Source organism: Diadema antillarum, unplaced genomic scaffold, assembly GCF_040938485.1.
Source record: "Diadema antillarum isolate AM-2024a unplaced genomic scaffold, OU_Dant_1.0 scf00000184, whole genome shotgun sequence".
NCBI lineage: Eukaryota > Metazoa > Echinodermata > Echinoidea > Diadematoida > Diadematidae > Diadema > Diadema antillarum.
In genome coordinates, this window is record NW_027271073.1 from 528,329 (window position 1) to 556,271 (window position 27,943).

General features: G+C 37.1%; 2 protein-coding genes across 5 annotated transcripts in view; both read right to left on the minus strand.

Annotated features, from left to right (window-relative positions):
* The window catches only part of LOC139723278 (serine/threonine-protein kinase 10-like), a 55,588-nt gene extending 51,429 nt beyond the window's left edge, over positions 1-4,159 (minus strand). Inside the window, exon 1 of the mRNA XM_071634535.1 lies at positions 3,928-4,159. Coding sequence (XP_071490636.1) covers positions 3,928-4,077 — 150 coding nt within the window. The 5' untranslated portion in view covers positions 4,078-4,159. The remainder of the gene's footprint in view (positions 1-3,927) is intronic.
* Positions 4,160-8,790: 4,631 nt separating this feature from the next.
* The window catches only part of LOC139723286 (uncharacterized protein ZK1073.1-like), a 63,722-nt gene continuing 44,569 nt past the window's right edge, over positions 8,791-27,943 (minus strand). For 3 of the 4 annotated variants that reach the window (XM_071634545.1, XM_071634546.1, XM_071634543.1), the window contains 5 exons: positions 26,645-26,745; positions 22,861-22,948; positions 22,183-22,269; positions 21,008-21,059; positions 15,307-15,410 (listed from right to left, as the gene is read on the minus strand). In XM_071634545.1, coding sequence (XP_071490646.1) covers positions 15,313-15,410; positions 21,008-21,059; positions 22,183-22,269; positions 22,861-22,948; positions 26,645-26,745 — 426 coding nt within the window. In that variant the 3' untranslated portion in view covers positions 15,307-15,312. Of the gene's footprint in view, positions 12,151-15,306; positions 15,411-21,007; positions 21,060-22,182; positions 22,270-22,860; positions 22,949-26,644; positions 26,746-27,943 lie in introns of those variants that run through there. The other variant, XM_071634544.1, reaches the window with a different exon arrangement.

Below are 27,943 nucleotides of genomic sequence, written 5' to 3' on the forward strand. Positions count from 1 at the left end.
TACAAGGATTCTTGAATCATATAATCCACATTAGGCCATCTTTCCCATTGCATGGGAGCCCCACACTTACCAAGTACATAAACATGTGACAATATGTAGAGTACAATGTATGTTTTTTGGGGGGTTTTTTGCTGCAACTTTACACATTAGTTATTTCAGGAGGACATACGTGAGCTTTTTAAGGAGACTGTATCTCCCTATTTTCGTTTTGTTGCTATTAAAGCAGTATACGTTAGATAACAGAGCACAAGGGGAAATGAGATGACATCATCATCATATTCCAAGATACAAAGATGTGGCATCAATATGATATGCTTGCAACCTTTTCGAGTTTATAACAGTATGTAATGGTACACCTCTACTCTACACAAGTGGATTACAACCTGCATGGCATGCCATTAAGAACTGCATGATGAAATTGAATACTTAGGTACAGGTACATGTACAGGCACATGTGTAGTTCTATGATACATCTTTGTTTTAATTTTACTTTGTCTAAAGTCTGTTCCTCAGCGACTTTTTCCTACAATATATTCACTCGCTTGAATGTCTTTCACAACTTCTTCACTATCAAAGACTCTTAGTTCTATCAAAGAGGATAGTTCAAAAGTGATATACAGTACACTGCTGTACAGTACATCCATTTTGCAAGCATTGTAAAATTTTGTATGGTTGAAGAATAATGTATCTCAACATCATGTATGAAATCTTATGGTAATACATATCAGAGTTTTAAAAAAGTAAATAAAATAAAACTACACCCATGTCACTCAAAACTATGCTCCCCATTTGTACCCAGAATAACAATTGGAATCTTTTTCGGGGTCCGAATAAATTCACTAGAAATATTTAGTATTGTTTCCCCCTCCATCATAAAGAAGTTTCCAGCTGAGGACAGGTCTGATTACCTACCTAGCTACCAGCTACCAGCTCATGAAATGAATCTAATTTTTAGGGTTGCAAAAGGGACACATGAGCTTTAATTCTTCGAAGGGGGAAAAAAAAACTCAAGCCATTTTTGCAAATTTGTATAATTATATTAATTCAGTGACACAAAAAGTTCTTAATGAAAATACAAGACTTGAAAAAAAATGACCAAAAAAGGTTAAATACAAAATGTATCTACTTAAAGTGTGTTATAACAGACCTACTCTTACTGTATAAAAAGAGCGAATGCTACTCTGTATACGTTATACTTACACAGTGTAAACTCTTGTGTAGATTTTGCACAAAGACATTGCAACACATATTGACCATAATAACTTATTTGTATGTCTGTGTCTCACACACTCCATGCCTGTTCTTCAAAAACAACATACAATGTAGGCCCCTACATGGTACATGTACGTATACACCACTCAATGAGTTAAAAGTTAATGCCAGGCAAGGATTTTAGGTTTGCTACAGAGTACACTGTACTCCATTCATGAACATTATATCACAACAATTTCCTTCTAAAAAAATCCCAGACTCCATACGAGGACCTTTGGGCAATCTCGTGCCTGGTTGATGCTCTGTAATGATACACAACCCTACGCGACCAATGCAACACAGAGCAATATATCACTGGCTCCTGTATGCACCAAGTCATACATGAGTGTGGCCAATGCTGTTCTATGATCAATGCTGTGGACTGGATAATTTGAATGCGATAGCATTGAGCACACGCATGTTATAAAAAAGCAGATGAAAGTTGAAAATTTTGTAGACACCATTAACAATTTCTTGGTTTACTCTCAACAGAAATCCAAGCCATGTTATACTTTAATGTATTTTTTATTTCATCAGTATTAGTTTTTAAACAAAAACAAAACAAAAACAAAACCCAACAGATTAACAAATGGAAGATCTCAGTTATGACATGCAATGTACTGTATGTTGTATCAATTGTTTACCTGTTATCCATTACAAGATCACATTTGTCTTCATGTACAAATTTGTAGGTTTGGATTCTGATCTTATCATTTTACATACAGTACATTTTGTGTACAATGATTAGAATTTACATTTGAAGCAAAGAATTTCAGTTATATCTCAAATTACAGTCATTGGGATCTGTTTACCATGTTGTTGTTCTTGTTTTGTTTTGGGTTTTTTAAGATAAGACTATTAAATGAATGAGGTTGAAGTTTGATTGTTTTTTCATGGGCCAAGGTATAGCAAACTATTTCCCTTTACTTGATTTACTTGCAATTGTAAATTTGTAAATTCCAATGACTTCAACTGCTGCTTTCAAGAATTCCACATCTCGCAGCTTCCTAACACCCAAGTTTCACATGTAACACTGCACCCATAAATAGTTTTCCTAACAGCTTATCAGTATAGAATTAAATTAAATCTTAACTTATTAGAAAACTCATTTAGTTTTTATTTTTGTTCTTTTCTTTTTTCTAGTCATTCATCTCTGACCAAGACTTTAACTAATTTTTGAACAAATTACAGCATCTTCTCCATGGCAAAATCATTTTCATGTCTGCAGATATTGGAGTTCACCTAAATCTAAAACACTTCCAGGAGGGCAAATTTTGCATTATGAAATAACACTTACTGTGTTTAATACTGCCATTTCTAAGCGCAGTAATACAGGGGGAAAAAAAAACGCACAATCGTATGTACAGCAAAAATGTAGTGTTATATATCAAACAAAAACAAAACAAAAAATTATACTATTATATCTATATAATTGTATATTCATATACTTGTATGGTCTTTTTGCTGAAACACTGAATGCCTTGGTTCGACAACACTCTTTGCCTACTTTTGTAACTCCAGCTGTTTTAGAATAAAAGATTAGTCCGTCACTCCTCACACACAAAAAAAAAAAGCAGCTTGTATGGATAACAACATGAATGTGTCTTTACCATCCAGCCACATGCGTGTGGTTGTAGCCATAGCTCGAGTTGGTGGATATACTGTAGCCACACTCGTTTATCCGTAGACACGGAGACATCGTGCCGTATGGGAATCTGAGATCAACGCACCTGGTACCATGCAATGTATGATACATCACATACCACACCACCACCTCGCAAAACTAAAGCAACGAAAATAACCTCATTTTACCTTCAAATTTTTGAACAACTTTATTTTCCTACAGTCTGTACACCATTCTCATCATGTCTGTTTTATAAGATGGATTTAAAATCAATTAGCAAAGTTATAATTGATTGGGAGACTTCCAATTGATTTTAGGATCAACTGCAATGCTACAATCGAGACTTCAGCTGATGTACGTAGCTTTCGCAGCACAGCCGCTCTGTAGCCTGTCCATCAACACAGGTCACAACCAATGATCTTTATGGAAATAGAGATCAGTGGTCATAACACATTAACTCAAACATGAGCATGGTAATATCGCAACTACCGAATCGCAGAGTGTGCATAAACCGCATACTTGAGCTGTGTACATGGACAGTGTACCATACAGGGTACACAAAGTAGCATTGTCATCAAGCACCTGCTGCACCACGGGTGTTGCAGTGGAATGTGCCCCCATAGCTGGCTAACTGCTGGCTGTCAATTGTAGAATCAGAATGCACCAAACCCGGGTCCTTTGGTTCTCTAAGATCTTCTTTGAGAGAAATTGCTATTAAAACAGACGAGGATTTGTGATGAGACAAAAAAAGGGACAAAAAGTAAGGACAAAAGATGAAAATGAATTTAAAACTAACAAAAATAAAGATCAAGCAGTCTAGAATTTAAAACGAAAAAAAAAAATGGTTTAGTATTTTCATCGTGGCACATTGCATTGTACTCACATGTGGCTGTATCCAACAACTTGGGCCATGGTCACATGGATACAACCACTGGATGGTTTTCTTAAAGACTTGTCATACGATATGTGACTGTATACTATACACTGTAAAAAAAAAAAAAAAAAAAAAAAAACCACTCAACAACAATTACCTTACTTAACCTCGTCCTTACCTTGTAAACTTTTCCAAAGGCACCATCTCCAATTTCCGCTAGTTTTTCATAGTGATCATTGGGGTCTCTGTCACGTATTATGTTCAGAAATTTGTCCTCTTTCTTCTTCCGTAAAAAGAACTTCCTCACACTTGATGCAAAGCTCGACATCTTGCTGTCTTTCCTGATACAATTTTGGCACAGATCACAAAGTTAAGTTCGACTGGCTGAATCGTCCTCAGAATCATAAGTGAAAGAGTTAACAAGAGTTTAGGACAGGCATTGGTGATTTTTCCATTCGCAATGCAGAAAGCTGTGTTAAGGACAAACGTTTCAAATTCAGTATCACTACGTTGTACGAGGTATTAAACCTCGCTCTTGAGTCTATTCCTCTTTTCAGTAACTGTTAGTGTTACTGTTACTGCTTTCATCGTGCCAATGGACATCGCAACTACTTGTAACATAGAAAATGTCTCCCAGAACAGAAACTCTGCTGACTGAATTAAACTTGCATAATGCGATAAAAACAACTGAAACAATTCACGTTAGAGGCTCACATACAGATGGATGTAGCAATGTATACATTCAAATCCAAAAATATTGCAATCGCACAAAAAGAGCAAGAGACCGTAGAGTTTCTAGTTGAAGCTTTCATGTCATCATGAGCATGAGCCTGCTTGCATCGCTGACACCCACCCACAGCACAGTGGCACAGCACAGCGAGTCTCGGGCCGGGCTCCTCACTCAAAACGGTCGGACTGGGCCGGTCTTACGCCCAGAAGGGGCACACAGTCCACGTACGTACGAAGCCAGGTAATCTCGTTGCCTGCTACACGGCGAAAGAATTGTTATCGGTTTTACCTTTCCGAATTATATCCAAAACGTGATAGTAGGGCAATTAAGCTGATGATTCGAGCTGATGTGACACCATTCTGCGATTACATCTAAATAGACAACAAGTCAACCTTCCGATACTGTAAATAAAGCTGGTATCACTCTGGTTCAGTGTTCATTTTGCGAGGGATCCACCGTCTATCTGCACTGCGCCATATTGTACATAATACGCCTCAAATGGTCTAGAATTGGTTCAAGACTTTCTGTTAATTGACATAAAGCTCGAAGCACTCATAACTGGTGCAGTAAAAATTATATCATTGTTTGGGGCTAAATGCATTCATAACATACTTTGAAAGTGGGCGTAAAGCGGGGCGTTAAGTTAAACCAAACTAAATTCATGTTCCCTCCACGCTTACTTCCACTGTTTAAGTGAATGTGTAGACACATCCCCCCCCCCCTTCAAAAAGTAGATAGGACCTACTAGTAAATCAATAAAATAAATAAAACAAGGAAAGGATGGATGGATGCATGAATGATTGAATGAATGATTAAATGAATTGAACTTATTTGTTCATTAATTTGTTTTGTTCACTTATTATTTATTCATTTAATGAATAAATAAATGAAATTCATTGCCTACAATCAGGCTCAAAATGCAATCCATCAATAAACACCATGTGGAATAAATAGTAAATGTCAGCAAAGCAGATATTAATAAATTCTGATGAAGCACATGGGTTATTACTTTGGAAGGAAGAAAAGATTGATTGATGAAAAAAGGAGATAGACCGATGTTCTGGACTATGAGCAATAGCCAAAGCGCCACTAACACAACTGTCAACATGTTTGTCTACTTGTGTCACTTGTGTCAAACATGTGCATTACACTAAATGCCTTTCTCTGAAATATGTATAATCCCACTTCCCCAAAGTATTTGAACATATAAACTGTGCTCAGGTCATATTTCTTTCATTGCTTTTTTGTATTATATAAGTACAATTGTAATTTGATATGCATGCCACATCAGGTTATTAAAGGTGATAAATAGTGACTGCTTTTTTAAAGAAGTTACTCCGATGTTGTATTTGTTTGTTGCTTTTGGAACTGGGGTCATGTTAGTTTTTTTTTAACCTATGTGATATCATTTTTGAGAGTGACAGATCCTGAATTTTCAATGGATTGTACATTTAAAGAAAGCGAGGCAAGTTCAATATTGATATTGTTGTGACAAAAAAAAAAAAGTTAACTATTTCAAAAGCACGTGTAAAATTACTTTTGCTTTTTTTTTCCACCAAAAGCGGAAGTGCAAGACATGGACACGATCTTGTGATGAGTGAAATCAGGAAACATATAGCGATCCCCTCAAAAATATCTCAGACTTGCAGGTAGACCAGCACAAGGCATGCATTGGCTAAACTTTTAGTTGCATGAGTAACTCAAGAGGTCGCTCTTTCATTTTCAGTAAGAAAAAAGATGAAATAAAAAACGGTGCGTGTCATCGATTTGCGCAGTGCACCGTTGCTCGTAACTGACGTACCATATTACTTGATTTGCAGGTTTTAAACAAATTTCTGAACTGTAAAGAACATCACAGACCTTCCAAGCCTCACGTATTAGGCATGATCGAGGCTCATGCTTCAGTGGTCCTTCTCATACTCACATGCCGTAGTGAGATGCTTTTTCTCACGCCTCACAATCCCCGCTTTAAAAAATAGAAATAAAACTAAAATACTAAACCTTATTAAAACAGGCATTTCCAGTCACTAAAAAAAAGTCACATTTTGAGACAATATAGGTCCCTATCTGTTTTGTTGTTGTTGTTGTTGGTTTTTTTTATAATCAGAGTAAGCCACATGTTTAGTATGCACCAGATCACACAATTTATACATGTAGCTTGAAAATTCTAAAGCTCCTTACCGTGAAAGGAGGGACACCTTTCCATCCCTCAGTCATCTCGTTCCCTTGGACAGGGCTGATGTGCCACCAGTCTCACGCCCACCTGCTCTCTGACAACCAGCAATAGTTTTCATACAGCATCAGATTATTCATATTGGTTTGGAAATGTTTTGGCTTATATTCAACTACACTGTCTCTAATCACCAATAAAAACATTCGTTCCTTTTCAGGATACATGTAGATGATCAATGTCATGGTAAGGTGCTCAGTTTAGACATCTTCTGCAGGGGCGGATCCAGGAATTCCGTAAAGGGGGGGTGCAAACAATATTTCTTGTGCTACTTCTGGGTTTCATCTCATTTTTTCTTTTTATTTCTTTTGTTTTAACAACAAATAAAGAGGGTGCGCGTGCCTGGTGCGCCCCCCTCTGGATCCGCCACTAGCTGGTGGGAATGAGCAGGGAGATGCGAGTGTCTCTTTCCACCTCCCTGAGATGAACATCATCCATGCATCTCCTTTTTATATCTGAATTAAATGTTTACAAGAATGATAGCATTCTGTACATAGCCTATATCTTTTGTAAACTGACCGTCTAAGTTTTCTTTCTCCATGGAGACAGTGTGCGTTTTTCTTCATTTTCTTCTTATTCAATAAATCTACCATCAAGGAATGGTATCATTCCTAGGGTATAAGCACTGTGTCATTATTTTTTGTATCTTTATCACAATAATATGTACACTGGAGAGCTCCAGTCTTTGGCTTTTTTGCAATATGTTATGAATAAACTGAAATCTGACTGAATTGAAATACAAATAAATGAGCTAAAGCCAATTTGGAATGCTACTACTAAAATTATCAAGAGGAAAAAAAAATCCAAGCTTGCATTTTCCATCTCTCACAAAAAGTTAATTAATTAATTTATTTTTTCTTTTTTTATTTTTTTATTTATTTATTTTTTATTATTATTATTTTTTTTTTGGAGGGGGGGGGGTTCTTAACTTCATAATTTTGCTGTTGAAATTTTACATTCACATTTTCACAATCCAAGCCAAACCTCTTACTCTCGTTGGCTAAAAAAATCAGTTTAATGTAACAAGGATTTAGAATATTAATCAGCCAAGAAAGATGAATCATCTCTTCAACTCCAAAAGTACAGACTCAATTTTGACACACTTCAGAGAGTTATGTACCGCTTATCTAAGATACCCACAGTATTTTATATTACATATTATCGTTTTGTGTAATCATCTATGTAAGTTATGATTCGTGTAATCTTTGTTTGATTTTGTTCAATGAGCAATGAAAAAACAGGAGATGGACAAACACAGGTCTAATCATTGTCAATGGGGTCTTAGATCCGCAGGAAAAAAAAAATATCTATGCATGTTTCATCTTGCAAGCCACCAGCTGCATGGAATACTTGGTTTCCATATCACACCCTACACTATAATGATCTTATTTTCAAGAATTGACGCTATTTCAGGCAAATTTAAAGTGATTTGCAGGAATCACTTTCATCTTGGAGCAATCCACTAAACTGTGATGTGAAAGTAATCTACTATGAAGTTTGTTTGTTTGTTTATTTGTTTTAACTGCAAGCAGTATCCCCTCAGTATAAGCCAGTCTACTAGCATCATATGTGTTCCATTCAGTTCTCTAATATATCATGAGCTCAAAATAAACATTGTCAATCACCAGGCGATCCTTGCAGTTTACTCACAGGTCACAAGATTTGGGGAAATTTAATGCATTATACATGTAATATCATAATGGTACCAATATTAGTAACTTTCTCACAGAAATATCTTTATTTGATCAAATGTTTACATGCATGAAAAATATGTGCATGCACATGTACATGCATAACATGCCATGTGTGTCTGTGTTTTATATATCTGCAGAGTGGACCCTATTAAAATGATGTGTACAGATGAAGACTTATAACTGAAACATATAGGAAATGAATGTCTGAAGTATTTAACCTTCAATCTGACTTTTTCTGTAACGCGAACATTCCAAACTCGAGTACTATCACTTTCATCTCCACTGCAGTCACACTGACAATCAGTCCAAATGAAATTAAATCAAACACACACAGTCAAATGAACGTGGAATGATGAAAATAGTTTGTAATATTCCCAACAGAACAGAAAAAAGGTACAAATTTGTCTTTTTAAGTTTTACAAAAATCAAACAATTCTATCTTTGCAAGATATTTAATTACATACATCAAAATCATCTGGAAGTCATGTCCAGTGAATACATGTCAAAATTACTATGAGAAATCAAAACACAACTTACTACTGAGAGTTGAAGAGAATGTATTATGCATTTTGCCTGCATAACGCCGAGCACACACAATACCATTTGTACAGTGTACAGACATTAAACGTTCATCACTTGAAAATATCAATTCCAAAGTTTGTGTATTTGTAAACAGAAATTTCATTTGCACAAATCTATTCTACAACCTGTATTTATACATGGCATGTCTTAATCAACAGCAGTAAAGTCATATGTCTTATAGCTGAGACTAGAGAGGATGTGTTAAGACCTGAAGAAAAACAAAACAAAAACATTCTACAACATGCACTTCACAAAAATCAAGTCACAAATCAACATTTACAAAGGTCATTATATCATTAGCAAAATGTTCAAATATTTCACCAAATAAAAATTGAAAATGAGCCCATCCAACTTGCCATTTCAATGCATTTACAAAAGCACAATTAAAATTTACAGAGGTTCTCACCAACTGCAGTGTCATTAAAATGTTAGTTACAACATGTAATATATGGTAGATTCAGCAGAATGGACAACTTTCTACTAGGCAGTCAGTTCATGACCTGCTGAGCCGTGCAATCCATTTTATGCATGCCAATTCTTCTGTAATGCTACAACTTTCATGCATTAGGTGTAACAAACTTCTCAACATCAAACATACTTTAAAGCAAACTGAATTCTTAACCTAGTGTATAGAACAAATCCCATGAATTAATTACACTAATACACATCAATGTTCTTTCAGGTAATATCTTTTTCCTTTTTTTTTTTTTTTTTTCATGCTAGGCAGTCTTAAAACAATGAACATACATATGCATTTTTTCAGTGTGTAGAAGGCATTATATCTTTTAATACATGTAATTTCAGATGAATATGGATCAAAGTCTATAAATTCTATAAACGCAAATAAAGGAAATTAATAAGATAAGATTAAAAAGGAAAAGGCATGAAATCTAGATATTCGATCTGAATCCTTTGTCATACATAGCCACATGGATATCAACAGTCATTTATCAGTTGATTAGACCCCATAACCTGACATACACAACACAGGGAACATGGTCAATCAGTCAGAAGGCTTCCTACAATCAAAGTCTCATAGCTTGAAGAGTACAAACATATGCCACGTCACAGTGCAATTAAGTTTGAATCAATCCTCAACTGAAATACAAGAAACCACAACATCTTGCCTCAGTACAATCATTGTCCCCATCCAATCACAATCATAACTCTCAATTGAATGAACATTCAACTTACATTTGGGAGCTTATCTAGAACAAAATGATGCTGAACTGAAAACAAAATATATGCCATTTACATTAGTAAATTCTCTCTGCACAAGGAAAACCAATGATAAGGCCTATTTAGTCTTAAAATGGAAGAGTTCTGGTTTTGAATTGTTCAGTTTCTAGTCCCCTTCTAAAAGACATTTCAACACATATGACAGCCAAGTGTATAACATTGACTTCCCACTGGCATTAGTGTGTGTAATGGAGTTCATTTACATCAAGGGCAAGCTAACATTGACTGTATGACATACTAAAGAAAGGAAAGTTGATCATGGTAAAGGGCTACAAGACACAGCTAACACTCAAGGAAACACGTACACACACATACATACAAATTCTACTAACAGAGCTATGATTTGTCTGTTCTGGCTGTTTTGTGCAAACATACATACTATTGATGGCATGTGAGCAGTAAACACTGAACATAACACTGACTGTCATTTTTGCACACAAATATGGCTACCAGTAAAGGTGCAACTTGTGCAATATATGGCACACCAGCTAATATCTTCTTGGTCAAGTTGAATCACAATAAACATATAATACCCATCCTAATCACAAGACATAACTTGTTACAAATGTCTGTTAGCATGGATCAAAGATGCTCAATCAAAAGAAAGCACCACAATGCTAACACAGACTGTGTTCCTGTCTGGAGTTTATTCATATTTTTGTTTCGTTTTGTTGTTTCTACCAGAATAGGGTTGATATACAAAACTTTATCAAGGTGCTGATTGCTGGTAAATGAAAAAAAAAATACACCAGGGTATCTCTCTCTCTCTCTATTTCTATAGGATCACTAGCGTCAGAGGAAAATTTGCCAGAAAAAAAAAAAAACTCACAATGACGTAACTTTTTTTTATGGTGAAACACAGGGTGGCACTGTTTAAGGCTTCAAAACATCAACTATGTCTTATGTCATTCAACAGGTATGCACTTTTCATACATATTTCTTCTGCAATTCCATGAACTGAACAATATCTTCTGTTCACAATTTCAGGAAACTGTGTACAAATGCACTGGACCAAAAATATGCAGGACAGTCAAATAGATCATGAGTTTGTATAGTAGAGCATGGCTAAAATAGTGGGCAAGTAAGTACATTCAGAGATGGTTTTATTACACTTCAGCAACATCACTTAAGGAAAATTTCAGATTTTAATGAACACTTTGTGTCAAGACTATTGCAAATGATTGCAACTTACATATTATTACAAAGAGCAAACAAACTTCAATCCCCCATAATGGTCCAAAGAACATGTTTAATGAAATATGAAATTTTTGAAAATGCTCCCATACATGTAATTTGGTCCTGAACTAAGAAAAGGAACCACACAGGGCTTTTAAACATTTGAGGGTATACAACAACAACAAAATATTCCACTCATCATATGGGAACTTATTCCTCATTAGCTATGAATTCTGTTTGAAGGTGATTGGCGTAGTTAACAACGTGGGTGTAGCATGTTGAGATATGATCCATTCAAACAGACATAACCTTGACAACAGTCACATTTATGTTTGTACACAGATAATCTCTCTGCTAATTTCCTCATCAACAAGTACTAACATGACAAAACAATTGAGCTAACAGTGCAGATCTAGCAGAAAAGAATGATTAGACTTTCATTTCAATCCAAGCTATTAAAAGCACATCTTTGCTTTTCAAATACATTAAACACTACTATTTGTGCTGCTAATACTGCATAATTCTTTCCATCTCTAGCATGTCAGTTAGCTGTGAGAGAGGGTATGGTGCCAGAGCAGCAGGGTGTTTTGAGGGACTGAAGTAAAGAGCCAATGAGGGACACTGAGAGCAGCACGGTGGGATCAATGACAGTCTAGATGTTGGTGGCCTTGGGCTGGTCATAGTCCGTCATGCTGCCGGAACGAGGCTTGACCGAGATCTGGTGCAGTCCTGGGATTCCAACACTACCAACTACAGGACAAAATAAAGACAAAAATGCATTTACAAGTTAATGGCACGAGTCAGCTCGGACATACCCAGTGTATACATTACCATTGCAGGATACACTGCAAATCTAAAATTGTTGCTAGTGTATATACATATGTATCCCTGTCACTATTGACTTCAAAAATTTCAACAATGCAATTTGCACACAATTTCTGATTTCCACATTTTAGTTTCTCCTTTGTGAAATGTGACTACTAGTATTTTTGAAAAGTATCTAGAGTCTTTGTACAGAATAGAAAGTGTAGGATTACATTCTCAAAGTTGTTCATACTGAAAACATTACTGCTACGTGTACAAGACATTCATACTAGAACAAGGAATCGACAAGACTTTGACATCTAAAATTTTCAAGGTTTTCATGTAACAAAAATGTAATTGTAGAAATTCTACATGGAAAGTTATAACAAACACTTACTTCAATACCTTACATTAAGGGCATTGAAATATGTGACCCGCGACAACGGTTTCAGGCAAAAGTCGCAAGAGCAAATTCCCTCCTAGGCGGGTTACAAAGATTTTGACCATTATTTTTGTCGATTTAGGTTTTTTGCAGAAATCGAATCTGTGATATGTTTTCTACATCTACACTAAATTTCAGAGCATAAGACTAAGTTATTCCTATCGAAAATGGAATTTTCAGCACCCTATGTTGGATCGCACTCGTCACTTTCGAGCTTCTTTCGAACGCCGCGCCAATATCCCCAGCGTTGCTACGGCGCATGGTCTCGCATGCGATTGGCTGGTGCGTCGCATACATTTACATAATTCGGCTTTCGGAGACACATTACCAGTTACAGCGTTTGGGGAATGCTTTGTCCACGCGTGCACGATTACATGCTCCATTGTTCTTTCTATAGTGGTTTATAATACGCTCTGTAGGCGTGCTCTTCGTTTGGCTTTCTATCCAAACTATTCTACCGCAATGTTCGACAACGGAAGTGAAACAAAAATCATGTAGCATGACATAATCGTGTGAAAAGAAAACTAAATATTCTCACATGTGTCTACTTGTACATGTAGTAAAAATTATGACAGCAGACTGACTTAATGGAAGGTAGATGAGAGGAAAGGAGCGGTTACATGTGACCAATTATATTCAAGTACTACACGTCAAGATCGCACCAAACATACGAGTCGTGTTTGTTGCATGTCTTTTATGCATGTCTTGAAAAAACAAAACAAGCAGGAAGCGTGACCCTTGCCAGCACTAGCAATTTTCTCCCTTCAAAAGGGTCGCCAATGAAAAAGACAAATCAACCACAATGAAAACGCGATGTGTAAATGTGTGGATTCGCCACCGCTCCTGTTACATGCACACGGTCATGGCATGTGGATGCCATTGCGTAATGCGTACACCATACACAATGAACTATGTACACCATACGTGCAATTATCGTGTTCGCCATCTTGAAAGACGTACTGGTAAACAAACCCGAGCGAAATGCATTGTTTTTTGGCTCCATACGCTAAGCTCCGAGGAAGGTGCCCGGGAAATTTGACTCTCTCAGTGAGCCAATCAGAAGGTGATGTGGTTGCTAGAGGTGGAGCTTAACATCGATTGGCACCATCGTACGGATGGGTGATTCTCCCCTCGCATCGCCGCTCGGACATTGTCTTTGAGAAAGAGGTGAATCTTCAAAGCCTGTTTTCTCGCAATTTTGTCAGGCTAACAACTTAAAAAGTGCATTTTATTTCTCGTTCTATGCCCACTTATGGTGCCGAAGAATAGAAGTGTTTTATATCAATGCAAAGCTTAGGAAATGGGCTATGTGATTCAGTGAAAAAATGGATTTTCAAAATTCCCGACTTTTGCCTGAAACCGTTGTCGCCGGTCACATATGTCCTTGATACCTCATGAATATCGCCCTGTATCTACAAGCAAGCAATGCCACAGATGATGATTATACAGGACACAAAGATAATGAGAACATGGGGGGAACAATTTCTCAAGTCTGATCACTACCAAAAGCTTGCATTTAAATATAGGGTGACCACTTGTTGTGCTGGGAATACGTGACACCAACTAAGTGCACATGGAGAGCTTTGCTTAAAGATGCAAACCCAATTATTCTTGGTGAAGTTGCAGAGTAATACAACATAAGTGAGTATGTGTTTATATCTGAAGTTGCAAATAGTTCATGTGATCTCCACACAGAGTCCTTTCCCATGCAAATGGGAGCTCCATGTAGTTTTGAGGCTAACTTATCCACACACAAAACAGTAAATGAAAGTAGATAGAAGTACTAACAAATTATGCGGTCATATTTGCAGTGCTCAGTGATAATGATTTGAGTAATGATGAATGAAATTATGAAGAGTATTATCATTAAATGAATAGAAAGGAAACTGGAACCCAAGTCAGGTGAGGGAATAGGATAACAGCAGATATGGCATATCAGCAAGTATAATGCATTGAAAGAAACAAAAACAAAAACAAACATATTAGAGTGACAGTTTAATGCCTACCACTTAGTTCGGATCAAATTCTAATCTATTTGATCACGAGAAGTTTGTTGTTAAATTTCAGCAAATCAATGAGTTTTCACTTGTTCTGTTGTCCTTCTAATGTATTTTGTTTACAAATTGTATTTCAGATCCTCCCCTGGGTCTGACCAAGTGTTGTGACATATACACAAATCAGTACATTGTTACAATGTAAATTGAAGAGTTGATGATGGAGGGGGGGGGGGGGGCAGCAAGGGGAAACTGAAGTTTATCCCCAGTCAAAACCCATAGAGTAGAGTCTTTTAAGTGACTTTAAAGTTGAATGACTGTTTAAAGGTATTATCCCCAATAAAGAAAAAAAAACAGAAAGAAAAGAAAAAGGAAAAAAAGAACCTTGATGGCATAGAAATGTCAGTCAAGGTGTTACATAAGCTGGCTTCAAAATTTCGGATAGAATTGAAGACAAATAATCCACGGTGACAAATGATCAAGGGTTTTGGAGTCATGAGTGGAACATGACCCACTGAAATGAATTTAAACCGTACGGGTCTGAGACGAGTGGGTTTTTAAGCTTCACTATCTATTTGTTTCATTCATGTGTTTGTTTGTTGTATTTTTTTTTCAACTGTGTGAAGCTGAGAAGGGGAGAGCAGAGAATGGATGGGACGTCATTACTTGACTTTAGATGCCGTGATCAAAGCTGGTTTGTCTCCGAGGCATTTTTGAGGTCTGGCCGAGAGAGGCACTCCTGCCAAGTCTTGACATGGGGATGGAGGACACTGAGGGGCAATACCAATGGGCGCATGGTGGTGATACCAATGGAGAGGGATGATACCATGGGGAGGGGTGATACCAATGGGGGCATGGTGGTGATACCAATGGGGAGGGGTGGTACCAATGGGGGCATGGTGGTGATACCAATGGGGGCATGGTGGTAATACCAATGGGAAGGGGTGATGCCAATGGGAGGGATGATACCATGGGGAGGGGTGATACCAATGGGGGGCATGGTGGTGATACCAATGGGGAGGGGTGATAACAATGGGGGCATGGTGGTGATACCAATGGGGGCATGGTGGTGATACCAATGGGGAGGGATGATACCATGGGGATGGATGATGGCAATGGGGAGGGATGATACCAAGGGGATGGATGATGGCAATGGGAAGGGGTGATGCCAATGGGGAGGGGTGTTACCAATGGGGGCATGGTGGTGATGGCAGAGAGAAGGCCGGTGGGTGTGAAGTTTGATTGAAGACATCATGACATCAGAGATAATTGTGGTGATGATGTGGCAAAATAATGATTAACAAGAGTAGTAGTAGTGGTGGTGGTGAGGTTAATAACAGTGGCAGTGATGGTAGTGGTATTAGTGATGATGTTAATGATGATAACAATGGTTATGCGGTGGTGGTGGTGTAGTTATAAAGATGATTATGATATAATTGATTTTAAATAAAAGAAAGACAACAAGGTTTAACATGTATAACAGAATCACACATACAAAAATGAATTTACATAAACAAAAATTTTCCATGGTACAGATAACAAGTCAAAGAAATTCAGGGTTATTAGGAAATGATGTAAAAGTCACAAAAACATCGCCATGGCGACAATCACATTTTTGCATATATTTATCATGATATAAAGATTTGCTTGATCACACGTGATTGATGAAATTGAACACAATCATCAAAATTATACAATGGGCAGTAACAATGAGGGCAACAAAAAATGACAACATGGAAGTTTCAATTTGATATTATGGCATTATGTTTACATGAGTGGAAATAACAAGGCATGATTACATAACAGCAATATTTGTGACAATCATAACAAAGGGTCCATAGCAGGGTAAATCGGGACAAGAACAATGAATGACATGGGAACAAATTTTGTCAAGCAGTAATGATTTCATAGCATTGTGAGAGCATAAACGATGAAGCATTATCAATATATAGGCAGTATCAGCATAAAAATCAAATGCCATTAAAATGGTTTAATCAATCCAGGAAAAGATGTTGCAATGGCATCAAATTTAAAAGCCATGAATTAAACCAACAGCAATGCATGTGAGAGAACATCATTTGGGATCAGAAACAAAAGGATATCAAAAACAAATACAAGTTGAATGTCAAGTCATGCAGGTACATGTTAGGCAGCCAGGGGAGGGAAAGGGTTGTGTCATCAGGTATAGACAAGATGGATTGTGGGTAAAAACCATCACCTCAGACATTAATTGCAGGCAGAATAATTATTTTTTCACAAGTCAAGCATAGGGGTTGTGATGCATAACACCACAGTCATGTCATGTCATGTCATGTCGTGTCATGTTGTGTCGTGTCAAGCCAGAGGCCAAAAAAATTACATGGTTTTGTTCACAATTGGCAGCATCACATATTTGTCATGTTGATGAAAGGTTTTTATCCATTCCATTTGAGTTTTGCAAAGTTAACAGGGGAACAGGGATGCATATACACAAAATATCAAATGTATTTGGGGAGGGTTCAACAAATGCAAACGAGAACACAGAAAATGTAGCAAAAAAACCCAGTTTATTGTTCCAAATTTATTGCAGAACGTAGAATGAAGAATGCCATCAGAAGGTAGTGTCAGTGATAGCAAACAAAGGGAAAATATGGGAAAATAAGAAAAAACATGAAGGCATGAGGATACCAGTATAAAAAGTATAATTCCAAAGCATGTTGGAGTGGAATTTAACCACATAAAATTATACATACAGAATGCCAGAAGTTTCAACACAATCAGACCTACTAGAAGAAAGTTATATTATAAAATTTGACATTTTCAGTCAGATCTCTTCTATCTTTCTCATAAACGAACAGCAAAGGTTTGCTTTTATTCAATATCATTTGTACACGTTTTGGCACGCCAATCTTTGGAGGCCTAATAGAATCTGTGCTTTGAATTTAGACCCCCCCCCCCTCTTATTCTAATTTCAAATTTGTACCATCTTTTGTTGCTAAAGCATACATTTTGACTATCATTTATGTCAGGAAAACAAAATATCACTGTATTGTAATCATCATTGTAGTTCACTTACATTTGTTTCTTTGTTTTTGTAAACACAAAGTGATAATAAATCAAAATCAATCAATCAATGTTTTCAGGACACAGTGATAGTTGGATCAACCAAAAATGTAAATAAAATGATGCAATGATAATGTCACTGCTTCAAAGGATTCCCACTGACCTGTACACAAATCTCTGTGAAGCTTCCTTTTTGATATCAACACAACAAACCAAGATTTTTTCTACCAGATTTTTTTCCGTGTGGCAACATCCTAGCAAGGACAACTTACAGGGAAGGGAAGGGTTGCAACTAGTAAGTCATCCACCCAAAACATGATTTCTACTGCATTTTTGTTCACATAACATGGGGAGTTGCAAGTTCATGACATCATCTTAGATGATTTGCATAATTCATAGCAATCTATGTCACTATTGGGTGAAAACACACAAAATATTTTAATTCCATATTTTGTATGTTGCATTTTGATAGAAGTTTACCATTATGTTTGTCTGATTTATTACAGTCAACATTTGTGGGGTGGAACTGGACTTATAGCCATCATCTTTTTAGTTATTTCTTCCAAGAACAATGTCATTTTTTTATTCATTTCTTGAAACATAGGTATGTTCTAAAATATGTCTGCTAAACATATTTAAAATGAAAAAAAAAAAAACCCATGCATACACACAAAATAAGAACTCTTTCCTTTTTTTTTAAGATTTCCTTCTCTGGTATACAACCATTCTTAATCTGATGTTCTCCTAATTACCAATGACTATGAATGCAAACTCAACCAATCACCAGATATCAACAGAATGAAAAATACGTTATATAATGTCCAAAACAAAGCACATCTCAGGATAAGTCATTTAAAGCTTCCTCGCTGGTATCTACATAGAAGAAAACTAAATCTTTTGAAACACACAATGTCTGTATTACTGCTATACTTTGCAAAGACAGGGCATGATGGGGATTGAGGGAAGACAGGGGGAATATCACTAATTACAACATCATAGATTACACAGGTTAAAACTTCTGTAAGTATATAGAGTATAAATACTCCGAGAAGGAGCAAAAATCACGCAAAAAAGCCTAAAAAGCCTCCATCATTCCAAGTGCTCAGCCTCTGCGGTTCTAAGCTTTGCTTTGAGACACACAGACCAGATACAGATGAAGCCCATCCCACTAGCATCTAGTCTAAACATTTTCATACATGTCACACCAAAGGGACTACATCACAGAGGTGCACAGCCAAGCCATCCCCTTCCAGAACTCTTTGGCATCACTGTAATCCTACTTGCATCGTGAGAAGTAAGTTGGCAAACTGTTTTTTGTTGAGTTTGTTCTTTCATAACCGACTCTGAATTCTTTCTATTAAGACACGTCACTATGTTCATATTAGTATTCATACTAAGCTTCAGGGAATTAATTTGTGGAATTTCACTTTACCAACTTTAATAGCATAGTGTTAAGATGACTCAAAAAGCATAATTCACAATAATACTAATTACACATTTTATATGAAGAAACAACAATATCCTGCTCGAGCATGTACGCCCACAATTTTTTTATCATGGCTACTACTAAAAGACTAACCAATTCAGTGCTTATTTACGTCGATGTAGGGCAACATGTCAATCAGTTGCAATGTTAAACATCTCGACGGAAGAATTTCATGAATTTGAATAACAATATTTATGCTTTCACCAGCCACTCATCCACTTTTGGTTATAATGTGACCTATTATTGTATCTTCCTGCATTGATCAAGAATGTTTAGGAGAGAAAGCAGCTAAAAGTCTTGTATTTGAGCCATTACACTGCAGCTGTATTTGAGACTAACACTAGATAAAAAAAGATTGAGAACATGCCAGCTATTAAAATCAGTTTCCCTTGTAAATTGTAACACTTAAATTCAGGTATATTGGTGTATTTTCAATCTTACACACCTACTACACACAATGGGTGTTAATCCTGGAGAGTTTCTACTTCAACTTATTTAGCTCTTTCTTCCTTTGTTTCTTTCTCACTATAAGAACACATGAAAATAGAAAGATTACTTCAACTGTAGTAGACTCAATGACAATTGCATTGACAGTGTTCTGATTCTTTTAAATCTAAATTTGTACTTTTAAAACAATGCAACCAAGAATCTTCACTAATGAATCATTCATTTCCATTGTAATTTCTATGTGAGTTTATACTTGTTTTCGAATATTTGTCTTCTTGCACTTATTCTCATTTCAGATAGCATGCAAACATATTTTTGGAAGTCAAAGTATCTTGAATAAATATTATGTGCAGTAAGGTCTTGCCTTCTGTACAATCTTAGTTCTAGTTTATCATTTGTTTTAGTCTTAAACAAACACTTACTGCAAACAGACAAATACAAAACATCTATGGATTACAGGACAAAACTTATTGTAGCATCTGGCAATATACTTATCTAACCCATGTCACTCCTTATAACTTTAAGTATTAATATCTACAATGTCACAGTTTTTTTTTTTTTTTTTTTGTTTTTTGTTTGTTTTGTTTTTGAGTAAGAGTGTGAATATTAAAGATTATGGGAACAAACAAATTGTAGCACCTGGCACTTTACACATAGTTATCTCATCCACTTACAAATGCAAGTTTTAGACCTCTACAACTTCATGCAGATTTTTATCTATTTTTTTATTTTTTAGTGAAAGTGAATTTTATCTAAAAGAATTATTGACAGCTGTGATGACAGGTGGTAGAGATGGCATTGGTTTAGTTTAGTTTAGTTTAGTTTAGTTTAGTTTAGTTTAGTTTAGTTTAGTTTAGTTTAGTTTAGTTTAGTTTAGTTTAGTTTAGTTTAGTTTAGTAACTCAATCACCCTCCTGGGGTATGTGAGTAAAAATAAATACATGTAAGATACAAGCTGGCAAGAATAACAATCTACACACTGAAAATATAGCAATCAAGAACTTTGAATAGTGAATATACAAAACAAACACCTCAGTGTCTGTTGCATCACACTGCTGAGTGGATGACCAGTTTTAGGACTACTGCTGGTAGTAACTCAGTTCCTATATTAAAGCCGTATTATAAATGTAATAATAATATTCATGCTTAGCATAATGTTGTGGATTAGGAATGGATGTTAATGGTGGACTGCTAAGATAGATTAGGGCAATCGATATTGCTTGAAACTGTGAGGTGTTAGCAAATGATTTGTATTCAATGCTATGGATGTGATTCCCCCGCAGGACAAACCCAAGAGTATGTTTTGAAGACAGATGGCGAGAGATGGAGACTGTCTAAGGAATGGCTGAGGGGTAACAAGAGGGGGATGAGGAGAGGAGAGAGAGGTACTTACTCAGGCCAACACCTTGCAGGAACAGTTGGAGTCCCTCGGCCAGAGAGTTGGCCTGGGGGGTGGGAAAAGACAGACAATAGGATTACAACAGCTGAGGACAGTCACCTTTGCAATAAAGGCCACAAAAAACATTGTTGCATATTACCTATACCATGAGGTTTAGTGAGATTCCTTTAAGCACACATAACAGCTGAGGACAGTCACCTTTTATTGTTCTTATAACGAAACGGTTTTTTGTATTTTTTTGATATTGTAAACTGACTGTTTTGGGTGCACCAGGTGGGTTGGGGAGGATGGCCTGAGGGCCCAAGTCATTTAGTTGGCTCTTTCCAGATCCGGGCTGCCCAACCTGGTGCACCCTTACCACTCCAGTGTATGTTCTGATTTCGAAATATGTACTATGAAATTTGTGAATGAAAGCCGAATAAATAATAATAATAATAATAAGATAGTTACATCACAATCTAAACAATAAAATGCAGACAAGTGTTGGATAAAGGATTTCACTTAATACAAAAATGGCCTATAACATAAAAGCACATAAATTATTATTATCATTATTATTGTTATCATTATTTTTTTGTTATTTATTTATTTATTTTTTTTTAATTATTATCTATTTTGCATTTCAAGACAAAATACAAACAGAAAATCACATTACATGACACATAGATTGTGGTGATTCCAGGTGCAAACTGCTGGTTGCCAGGGAAGGAAAAGGCAAACTTAATCATGAAGGCTCGAGGCTTTCCTCCCCGAATTGTAGGATGAACACAGTCAAACAAAATTAATCATAAAACATTCATTTTACAGAGATTGGTAAGTAAAATAACAGCATTACAGACTGGTATTTTGTCAGAAGGTCACATATTACTGAAATATGCTCCTGTCAAATTTTACCCAGAGTATGGTGTAAAGTGCAGTGCCTTCTTACCTATATGAAAACACTGATGATGTGTCCTATGCTGTTCTCGACTCTACCCTGAACTACCTAGACCTAAGGAGGCCATACATGTCCTGACTATCCACACCAGGTCTCACATCCATTCTTTCATAGTGAAACATCAACAAAACACTTTCTATCATCTACTCTCCATTAGACTGCTCCAAGGTCATTGCTAAATACTGTACGAAGTGTACTGTATGAAGTGTATTTTGTTGCCATGGTGACTCACATTTTCCTCCTTGATGTCACCTCCAACATCCTTGGCAATGAGGATCTGGGAGTCCTTCTTGGATGGGAGTGCCTCATACACTTTCTCCTGCAATAAACAGAGCACAGCATACATTGACATTTGATTCATAGTCATCTCAATCTCTTTGATCATATTACACAAGGCTTGGCAATAATTGTTTTTTTTGTGTGTGTATGGTTTTTTTTTTGTTCTATTTTAATTATCTATTTTTTTAATTAATTTTTTTTATTAATTTTTTTTTTTTTTTGGGGGGGGGGGTCAAGACACTGGCCATCTATTTACAAAATTGATCAGAATAGTATAAAAGTAATTGATCACATACCACTATCCAAGAAAAAAAAAAAAAAAGGCAACAAACAAATCAAGAGCAAACAAATCAAAAATAAATAAACATTAACACGTAATCTGTTCAAGATATCACTGACATTCATGGGCACCCTCTTCACCATTCACTGGATCAACCAGGACAAATATCTTGTCCTTGAACACCCTGAAATATTCACTGCTATTGAAGGAAATTTATTGCTGCTTTTGCTTCTGCAGTTGAACCTAGTGGGTGGGATGAAAATTGGGGGAGGGACTTATGAAGTTGTAGAAAACATGAGTTTCTGAGTTTATCTTAAATACAGCAATCTAGTGGACATGAATGCTTCTCACCACTTCATGGACATGAGGTGACTTGCTGCCAGTCACAAGAAGGGTAGGCAGAGTGATCTCCTTCAGGTGATTGCTGATGTCTGTTCGGCTACAAAGGAAAGATGTAAATAGATTATTAGAAATGTGACAATCATTGAATACTAGTTAATCAATCATTTTCTTGTAGGGTGCAAACATCATGGAACAATAAGTAAACAACGAAGGTAATATCATAAATACAATATGCCAGCATGGAGGGTAGGATTCATTGTTGAGCTAAAACAATGCTGTGGCATTTAGTCAAGCTGGAAGACAATTGATACAGGCTTGAAAATATACAACAAAATTTGTATTTGAAATTCCACAAATGTTTATTTAGCTTCATAACAAATTACCAAAGTTGCAGAGTTTGGAGTGCTGGCTTTGTTAGATTTGGGTATTTTTTCCTAACAAAGATAGAATATTAAACGTTTTCAGAAGCTACAAGTTACTGCCAAGATTCTCTCTCAACTGGTAAGAGCAAAGGTTCTGACACATCTTTTCCTTCATGGGAAATTCAAGCAACCACAATGTTCAATGACACCTCTTATCCTTGCCGAGTCATTGTATCGTTTCCCCTCTGCAGGTGTTGGCCGCTATCCAGCCTCGGCAGTCGTCACCTCTTGATCAGGTTGTGTGGGGATTGAGGCGAAGGAAGACACCGAGGCAAGCACAGAGTGGCCCCATGAATAAGTGATAATAGTCATGAATTAGAGATGACCCCAAGCCTGAGGCTTTTATGACCTTCACACCATTTAATGGGACTTCCAACATCCCTATCCCATAAAGATGACAAACAGTGATAGGGAGAATCCCGACACCATTGCTGCTAGAGCTGTACCACTGCATTCAGTGACTGATCAATCATCCCAAGCTAGCTTCCATAGCTACACTCCCATGAGAATGTGTCTTCTCCGTTTCATGTCTCCAATCTCTTTTGAGAGGTTAAAGAGTTTGTCAGCAAAGGACTCAATGTGGAAGTGTGGAGGCTTGCACAGCAGCTGGGTTATTCTCACAGCATATACCTGGTTTCGGCAAGTATACAAGCCAACTGATGATAAATTTTTCAGCTGGCGTTATAAATTATGGGTTGTTTTTACTTTTCAGGGTATTTCAAAATAAATTGAGGAAATACCAACCAAAAAAGAACATACTAAAGCGGCAAGTTTTTCCATTCACCCACTGTTTGCTCACTTGGAGAGCTGTGTATCAGTCCTACAGAGAATTACAGTATCTGGGAGGTTATTCCAAAGACCCAAATCATATTAACCCTAATCAGGCTGGGGGGGCGGAATCCGCCCCCCCCCTCGACGTTTCGCGCAATATCTTCGCAACGCTATAAGCTCCCGCCGCGATGTTTCAAGACTTTTTTGTTTCAAGTATCGCGCAACTTTTGAGACCCAAATTATTGCGCCCGCGCGTACCGTTTTGACGCGACGCCCGTTTGAAAAAAATTTGTCAACCCCAAAATTGCTCCAAAACGTGATTTTGTGTACAAATCCAATGCAAATTGTGTTTTTTCAATTAATTCACATAAAAATTAATATCTTCACTTAGAATGGCCGAAATTAATTTATTTTAGCATAATAATGCTTCGAAAAATGTCTGTGACAAATTTTGGCCAAAAAACAAACAAAAACAAAAGGTCAAATAACAAAGAAATACGTAAGAAATTAATTTCGATACAGATTTTTTTTTATCCTATGTCTCAGAAGAATGATACAAGAAACATTTTTAAAAAGAAATTAGCTTAATTGGAGCATTAATAAGTGATTTAGAGCCCAAAACTGATTTCATGCATAAATTACAATAATTAATTAATATAAAATATAAGAAAAATTTTTCAGAGAAAGCAACCATACATTTTGATAGAATACGTCGCGGGCGTCGCGTGTGCCGATTTTCAGCGCGATCGCGCGTTCCATAGGCGAGATCTGAAGGGGGGGCGGAATCCGCCCCCCCCCCCCCCCCCACCCCCCCCCGATATAGCATAGCCAAAAAAGCCCAGCCTGATTAGGGTTAACCCGTTCCATACTGAATACTGAAATGCCCACAGACTTAATATGCAGGCCACCAGGTTCCCGTACGGAATGGGATAAATCATTTCCTCCATCTGACTGGCACATTTCTCATAAAAATAGTATGACCGTCTACTGCAATGAAGGCGATTTGTTTTCTGTTCATACTACATGACTAATATCTTTATATCTTCATTTACAAAACTATCTTCTTATATCGTCCTTGTTTGCAAACTTCTGTGTACATGATCAGATAAATTTGTTTTCAATATTACGCTAATACTTATTCATTTCGTATGCATTCAAAGCTTCTTTTTATCTTGAACTATCAAAACTTTGAAGCACAAAGAGCTTTAAGAAGTGCATCAAAACAAATTTGAGATATGTCTTGCCAAGTCAGTGTCTGCTTACTGATGCAGGGGGTCAGAGAATCCAGGTCAGTAAGTAGGGCAAGCTTTGCAAGTCACTGTCCTGTGCACTGTCAGATTTCTGCCTGAAGAAGCCTTGTACCGAGGCCTGGACATGAGGCAGCTGCCTGGCCCAGTGGACACCCCTTCCTAAGAAATGATTCACAGGGTCTGAGACCTGGGGGGGGGGGGGGCATTTCATAAAGCGTTTTGTCTGACAAATTGGTCAGCCAATCACATGCGACAACTTCAGTAGCTTATAACAATTTGTCAGAAAAATATCCGACCAAAACGCTTCATGAAATGGCCCCCAGGACTCTCCTCCGGCCCAGGCCTGAGGAAATGACCTCCCAGCATGGGTCACTTCCTCTCTGCCAATCTTCAGTCTCTAACCCTTCCTCCAGCCTTCATACCACAAGGGGTCTGGGGCAGCTTCTATTCTATCTATGGTCCCTTAGGTGGATTTTCGTGTGTCTCAAAAAAACATCAACAAACGCTGCCTTCCTATGCAACCCCCAAATTTCCTCCACTATACTCAGTTGCTCCAGATGTTCAGCAAAGTTTGAATTCCTGCCAAGAAACTTGCATCTCTTCGAGGGGCTTGCTGAAAGTTAAACAAGAAGCTAGTCAACATACAACGCTGACTCACTCCTGACTTCAGCAGAAGCAACACAACAGAAGTCTTGCAACAGATTCTCTGCATTCTGCATTAATGCTAATGCTGCTTAGCACAACCTGAATGCAAAAACACAGCATCCTTTCAAATTCCTCATGGAATCTCATTTGCTACAGTGAATTACATTACTGCACAACAAGACACGTGTGTTTTTAATTCCGCGGAATCAAGACATCACGCACAGGCACATATGGCATGCAAAAATATTCGCGTGCTTTTATTTTCGCGCTAGTTTCTGGTTGCGCGAAATGCGCGAAAATTTGAACACCGCAAAAATTTCCACTTTTACAGTACTACAAAACATGTTTTGTTACATATCATGTTTTATGTATTACTGTATAGGCTGTTTAGATTTGATCTTTCATTTGTTTGAGACTGATTGTGATTCTTTGAAATGGGATACTGTAAAAGTGGATATTTTCGCGTGACTAATTCTTCACGCTCGGCTGGGTAAAAAGAGTTTTGTGTGTGTTTAATTCCACGGCATTAAGACATCAACTACTGGAACATTTGGGAAGCAAAAATATTCAGTGTTTTTATTTTTGTGCAAGTTTATGCTTGTGCGAAATGTGCAAAAAATTTCAACACCACAAAAATTTCCTCTTTTACTGTAGTTTGTCTTCAAAACCTGAACTCCTTACACCTGTAGTAATATAGAAACTCACTTGTAGAAGGAGTCGATGAAGAGTCCAAGGTTGTGTGCATTCATCCTCTTGTACAGGTTCTCATGATACTGCTTCACAATCTCCACATACTCCGCATTGTGCTGGAAAGTGGTACATTATTGAATCATGACTGACTCGTACATCTACACCTTACTGCACTACAACAAAACGCATTTAGTTGACGAAATGACTGATTTCTTAATGAAATAGGCCATGCAACACTAGGCGAGCCATACAAATTGTCCATGGTTTAAACCACGGTTTCAATTGTACCATCTTTGTGATTTCGGGCCAATGAGCTTCATACATTGGGATTTATCACATAATCTGGGAAAATAGGTGCCTGGATGCCAACTGGCCACAGCTGTTATCAAAGGTCAGATATGGCATTGAAGCTTCCAGCTAGGATGGAAAGGGGATATATCCTAGATTTTGACTAACCTGGGCATCAATTTCTTGTTTTGAAACAAGACATATCACATTACAAGGCAACTAATGGACTCTAAGGCAGCTAATTTAGATGATGCTCTTCAACTGCCCACTGACAAACATTAACATGAGGAAAGCATTTCAACAGGTCAACTTACCCTAGTCTGCTTATGAAACAAACATACAACCTCATGGAGATCATAATTGATTTTCACACTAAGGATTGGGTATCATGTTGCTATTTGATTTCTTGATTACAAAATGAGCATTGCTTGTTGCTAGTAATGTGGAATGAAAAGAGTTTAATACAATCATTCATCCACAAGTCTTGATAACATATGCCATCTATGTCTCATTACACTGATCAGCCAGAAGGTCTTCTATCTGGGCATGGTGACAGAGTCTAGGATTGATTTCTGACATCCTGATGTGACAATTATCCCAAGATGTGGACACTCAACGAAGTGTATTATAAATTCAACAGCAAACTAAACACGCATCTAATACAGCTTAACTCCGCTAAACTGTCTAGGCACATGAATCTTTATCACATATCACCAGCAATAAACAGGTTTACTCTTGTACGGATATGTCTGTTTTCAGCTGAGAGTAATTACTGTATATGCCGAATATTTCGTGAGGTGTTTATTTTCGGGAATTTCGCGAGTCAGTTGCTATTAGCAAAATCAAAGACAAGCGAAAATATTGACTCGATCCCGATGTGAATGTGACGGATGCATGCACACCTCTCCGTTCAGTACAGGACTCCAAGATCGCAAATTTAACCACTTGCAAAATCGTTGGGAAGTCCCTATTCGTGAAAATTTAGACTCATGAAATATATGGCGTATACACTAACACAGAAACAGA